At 41.5% G+C, this 6,294-nt stretch overlaps 1 protein-coding gene across 1 annotated transcript in view; it reads left to right on the forward strand.

Annotated features, from left to right (window-relative positions):
• LOC127569687 (C2 domain-containing protein 2) overlaps nt 1-2,830 on the forward strand; it is a 60,776-nt gene extending 57,946 nt beyond the window's left edge. The window contains exon 16 of the mRNA XM_052014487.1: nt 1,934-2,830. Within this exon, the coding sequence (XP_051870447.1) occupies nt 1,934-2,142 (209 nt within the window). The 3' untranslated portion in view covers nt 2,143-2,830. The remainder of the gene's footprint in view (nt 1-1,933) is intronic.
• The last annotated feature ends 3,464 nt before the right edge of the window (nt 2,831-6,294 follow it).

A 6,294-nucleotide genomic window follows, 5' to 3' on the forward strand; every position in this document is an offset into this window, starting at 1 on the left:
CAAATTTTTTTTACACACAGAGTGGTAGGTACCTGGAACATGCTTCTAATGAAAGTGGTAGAAGCACATACGATAGCAACATTTAAGAGCAAACAAAGAATGGAAGGAGATAGATCATATGCAGGCAGTGGTTAAATTGGCACCTTGGTCAGCACAGACATCGTGAGCCAAAGGACCTGTTCCTGTGCTATAATGTTCTGTGTTCTGTCATTCAAAAAGATGATGGCTGATCTTTTATGCATCAACTCCATATCTTTCAGTTCCCTTTAATAAGTAAAAACCTTTCAATCTGTCTTGAATGAGCTGAGCAATTGAGCCTCTACAGCCCAGCTGAGTAGAGGGTTCCAAGCATTCACCAGCCCTTGGGTAAAGAATTCCTCCTTATCTCTGTCCGTAATGGCCGACCCCTTGTTTTGAGACATGATTCTGGACACCTCACCCAGAGAAGGCACCATCTTTGCACCTATTGTATCAAGTCCCAGAAGACTGTTGTAAGTTTCAATGAGATCACTTTACATTCGTCTAAGATGGAGCATATAGGCCCAGCCAGCTTAATCTCTCTTCAGATGACAAAGCTGTCAACCCAGCATTCAAGCTGGTGTCCCTTCATTGCACTTCCTGCATTACAAGCATATCCTTCCTTTGGTATGGAGATCAGACTTGTATACCGTTTTCCAGATGGGGTCTCAGCAAGGCCCTACATCACTAGAGTACAAAAATGCCTCTTTTGTACTCAGATCCTCCTACTCAAAAGCCACTGCATCATCTCTACCTGCATGTTAACTTTCAATGATTTGTTTACAAGGGTACCCATATGAACACTAACACCATTCAATCTTTAACCTTAAGGCTGTTCCTTTAACCTCCGAGTGGAGGAAGCAGTTGCTGAGCATTGGGTCTTTAACCACGCATTGGTGGAACCAGCAGACTGCAACAATGGGGCCAGATATACTGCCAAGCACTCGGGCAACTCTACAGATTTGATGCATGTGGTCTGTGCACATTTTTTTTTGGTAGTGAGAGGTGAAATGTTGCATGTAGGCATCCAATCCCCTCCCCACATGATACTACTATTTTCCAGCCAGGAGCAGACTACTGAAGATCAATGTAATAGATTTTGGTGGGAAGAGATTCTATATAGCCCTCCATTATCACAGCCAAGAGGCCGTTCATTGTGTGCACACACATTTGCAGTATCACATAAGTATAAAAAATCATGAGGGGCATAGGAAAGTTGGATGGTCAAAGTTTTTTTTTCTCCAGGGTAGGGGAGTCTAAAACTAGAGGACACAGATTTAAGGTGAGAGGGGAAAGATTTAAAAGTGACCTGAGGGGAAACTTTTTCACACACAGGCTGGTGAGTCTGTGGAACAAGCTGCCAGTGGAAGCTGTAGAGGCAGGTACAATAATAATATTTCAATGTTTAAAAGACATTTGGGCAAGTACATGGATAGAAAACGTTTAGAGGGATATGAGCCAAATGCAGGCAAATGTGACCTGCTTAGGTAGACATCTTGGTCGGCATGGATGCGTTGGGGGAGAAAGGGCTTGTTTTCATACTGTATAACTCTATGACTCTAAGTGGCCACCCCTGATGTGTGTTCAAGGTATTCGAAGAGAGGAAAGGAGCAGGGTATCAGGGAGGACCTGATCCTGTACACAGCTGAATTTTGCATCCTTGGTTACCATGTGGTAAGCAGGAGCTTTTACCAACTTCTGTTGGTAAAACAAAGAGCAGTTTTGTACCAGTTGTACCAATTCTACCCTTATCCACTGCCACATGGTGCAAATGATTCCCATAATGAATTACTAAAGGAACAGTGGTTCAACACATGCATAAGACTTTTTTTGGGAAGGGAACCCACATATGCATTCTTTCTTGGCATTGTCTCCTTGTGCAGCACCTGACTCATGAAAATTTCTTTTCTTTTAGGCGGCTTTATGCGAAGTGGTGTAAAATTCTTTACCCGGCGCAGACATCATCAGAAAGAGCCTGGGATGAGCCAGTCACACAATGACCTGGTTTATCTGGAGCATCCAACGCCCCTGGAGAAAGAGAGGAAGTCGGCCAGGAAACAAATTAAAAGGCTTTTCCCAAAATCCAAAAGTAAAGCTAAAGTTAATGGCTCCACAGCAGACTGAGGTTCCTGAGCACTTGAGGCTCTCTCCTTTTTCCCCATTCTCTTCCTCCGTCCCACACCAATGCACTGTGACTAAGGAATGTGCAGACTCCAAAAGCCTCAAGGTTTTATTTGACTTGCAATTACAGAGGCTTTTTCCATCAGGATTATTCCAGTTTAGAAGGAAACTTTATTTTTTAAAATTTTACTTCACTTATTGAGGAAAAATTGCAACACTTTTTCCGGGAGGGATTTGGGCTTTCATAACGTTCTGGATTTTTTTTCTCAGTTATGGGAATTGAGTATAGTTCCAGTATTTGGAAATGACAGGGCACCTCTGTTTTATCATGCACCCAGTCCCTAATGCTGATAAAGCCTGCTTAAGATGCACCCATTCTTCAGATAAATCTGTGCCTATCTGACCTGATTGTTACCAGGTTAGAATAAGTTTGCAGCATGGTTCAATGTCCAACGTAGTTTCAATTCATTATTGCCAAATCGAGTTTAAAGGATTGCAGTAGAGTTGAAAGCCAAAGATCTTCATTTAGACTGCTGTGTCTGTTCTTCTTTCAGCTCTTCTGCCATTCTATTCCCCATCTCCATTTGCCCCTCTCCACGTTAAAACTGACCAGAAGGTAACTCTCCAGACTTGTGCAGAAGGCATGGGTTCCAAGGCTGACTCTCTGGACCTCAACGGATGGGACAGGTCCACAGCCAGTTCCCCAGGCCTCGGCAACTGGGACAGTTCCTGAGCCTTCTGGGCAGGCCTCACTGAGCCAACTATAAGGAAGTGAGCAGGTAGTATAACTTTGGCATTCTCTGCAGTTTTGTTTTTGCTTCTTCAGAAGTTGGGCCCTGCCAAGCATCGTGATTAGAACACTTTTTTCTTTACTATTCTCTGAATGATACCAATCTCATTTTACTGTGATATCTGTGGGTGAATGAGTTCAGAGTCCTTTCCTTAGAACCTGACAGTAACCGTGTTGAGGCATGTTTAAACTCTTGTGTGGTGAAATGATGGTAACTCTGAGAACTTTCTTGAAATGCTGATAAAACTGATCTGAGAAGAGATAATCAAATGAGTAAAGTGGGAGGATTATCTTTTAAACAAAACCAATGGAAATTGGATGGAAAAGGTATTGGTAGACTTTCTGAATATGTAGCTATTAAGTCTGAATTTAGGAGGTTGTGTCTAATTTGTAATGTTTGAGCCAAATATCCAAACACTTGCATTTGGTATCTCCAAAAATGGAGTCATGCCAATAACTTGATGCTTCACACTACAAGGCTAGAGGATTGAATTCAATCCCGTCAGCCTCTGAACTGGTGAAGTTTCTGACTGCAAATCTACTCATGACTTCTGCATAGTTTACAATTTGGGAATACAAATCCATGCGACAAAAATTAAAAGAGAAACACCAACCATTAAAGTAGAATTGTGATGACACCAAGTATGTAAATATTTCCTGTGCTGAATGTTTCTGAAATAGGACAGAACCGAATTCAGTATAGGTGACAAAGCACCCATTCTTTTTTATTATTGTAGGGAATTACACTTGAAAAAGAGCTTTCCATTTGTCACGTGAGCCTGCTGCTGCACTGGGTCACTTTAAGTGCCACTTCTTTAGTGGGGGCAAAGGAATCTCCTGAGACTGCACTTGGTGAATTATAAAGTCACACCAATCTACCATTTTCCCTAGCTTTCCCAAGTTCCTCTTGCAGCCTTGCATCACTAGCAGCTGTGCTATTTTTTTTAATGTGACTAAGGGTGTGCTCTTCCTTTCATTTGTGAATGGTAATCGACTCAAAAAGGCAGTGTGGACTGTAGATACCTGGTAGTGAAGGGGCCATTTCAATAAAGATAGTTGGTTGCCTTGGAAACAGTTACCTGGCTGTCCAGGGACATCCTTGTTCTTTGCTGGGTCATTAGCCCCAGGCCATCCTGGAAGTTTTGTTGGAATGTGTATGTGTGTCCCTCGTTCTTGGCATGCCCAGCATCATGATGTGAACTTCCCTACCTTGGTTATTCATTTATTTGGTTTATAATGATTGTGACCAGTTGACAACTGGCTTTTTATGCACTTGCTTCATATTTTCTACTGCCATTTTGTCCTATAGTTTTTTTTTAAAGGGGTCTTTGAATAACTAGCAGTGTGGTGTTTGGCCTGTTCTCAGTTTTGGGGGCTGTAGGAATTGTGTGCTGCCTAGGTTTAAAGCTGTGTTAATAGACCTGCCACTTCATTCATCCATTGATTTTCCCCTTGGATTATCTAGCTATACAGCAGGCAAACTTTGCTCTTTTTTGCAAACTAAAATTCACTGATGTAATCAATAACAAGCTGTGTGGATGAAAGCGAAATGAATTGTACTCTTCCACAATTCCACTTGTAGCTTTGAGACTGTGTGCAATTTTCTGGGGCTGATCTCCCCAGGATGCTCCACTTTTACAATACTGCCCATGTAGTGAAATGGATAAGCAACATTGCCCACTGTAGGTAAGAGATTTCTGACTGCTCTTTAATATTATTTCCCCACCCCACCAACAATACCCCCTACCATTTCTACTTCCATTAGTTAGGTTTGTGAAAAAAAATCATTATGCTGTTATTCTTTTAGTCTTCCAGTTATTCTCTCTACTCAGTGAACTTATTTTTATTATTAACTGACAATATAAGTGTTATAATATAACTAGTGTGGGGTCTAAACTTATTCTCAGTATGTGACCTACAGTTATGTGTGGGGTTTGTCAATTCAGGATTCTAGTGTTCAGTGCTGATACCTTCTGAAAGTTTAGAGATGTGGTATCAAAGCACTGTGTACATTCCCATACTCAATCTTTCAAACCTAATTCTTGTCTAGTAAAGATTTCCCACCTTGTTTTCGCAAGAGGGGAAGACAGTATTAATTGAAGTACATGATCTTTCTATATCTGTGCATGTCACGCCCAGTGTTTACTAGTGTGTTTAAAATGATGACCAAAGAGTGGAAATAAGGACTGTGTAGCCCTTACCTATGAGAATCAGTATTTAAAATGTACTGATTCAGTATAAACCTTTTTATTCTTGTGAACTGTAACTGGAACCTTCCTTTGGTGCTCCCTCGGTGCCAAGAAATGGTAAAGGAAGGAAACAAAAATAAGTAGGATGTTTATTGAACTGAGCCAGGGACCAGAACTAAAAATGGATTGCACACTAAGTTATTGACGATTAAAGGAAATGCCGCATGTTAATGGTCTTGCTTAAAAGGAGAAACACTGAAGTTACCCAGTTGCCTTCTAAAACTACAGTGTCTTAATTCTTATAACTAATGCAATAAATATTGAGAATCACGACTTTTTTGTTTGCTTGTTTGCCTTTGTTTCATCCTCTTGGGATTGTTGCATTGTCATGGTCACCAGGGAAAGATTTAGGCAGAAGACCATCAATGGTCTGTTCATTAGCACTTGTTGACTAGTCACAAGTGTTTGTCGTATACATTCATTTTAGCACAAACTTTCCTCTCACGCAATGCAAGTTTGGTTCACATAAAAAGGATGCACATTTACACCAGCCCTGATAGAGGTTCTCGACCCAAAATGTCAACTGTCCGTTTCCCTCCGTAGATGTTGCCTGACCTGCTGAGTTCCTCCACCTCCTTTGTGTGTTGCTGCACATTTACATCGTACCTTAAGGAACTCCAAAGTACTTTTGAAATGTGGTTACTATGGCCCTGCAGGCAGTATGGTATCCAATTTGTGCACAGCAATCGCCCACAAGAACAGTTTCAGTGAGGGACGGAACTCTGCAAAGAAGTGTTATGAGAAAGCATTTAACTGGCTTGACATCTTATTCATTGGCACCTTAACAGTACAGCTGAACTGTGGCAGATGAAATTTAATACGAAATGTAAGGTACTGAACATTAAACTATGATTTAAGTTGAGAAGAACGAAAGGTGAAGCCATCCAGGACAGAACAATTAAATTCAGGGATGATGGATAGGCTAGAGTGGGTGTCAAGGAATGCATATTGCAAAGGGAGCCAAAAATGATTGCTCCATCGTGATGACTGTGCTTTCAACTGCCGGTGCAGTGCTCTGGAATTCTGTCAATAAACCAGTCTCTAGAGTCAGAGTCGTAGAGCAATACAGCACAGATACAGGCCCTTCAGCCCAACCAGTCCACACTGACCATGGTG

The sequence above is a fragment of the Pristis pectinata genome, chromosome 4 (genome assembly GCF_009764475.1).
Source record: "Pristis pectinata isolate sPriPec2 chromosome 4, sPriPec2.1.pri, whole genome shotgun sequence".
NCBI lineage: Eukaryota > Metazoa > Chordata > Chondrichthyes > Rhinopristiformes > Pristidae > Pristis > Pristis pectinata.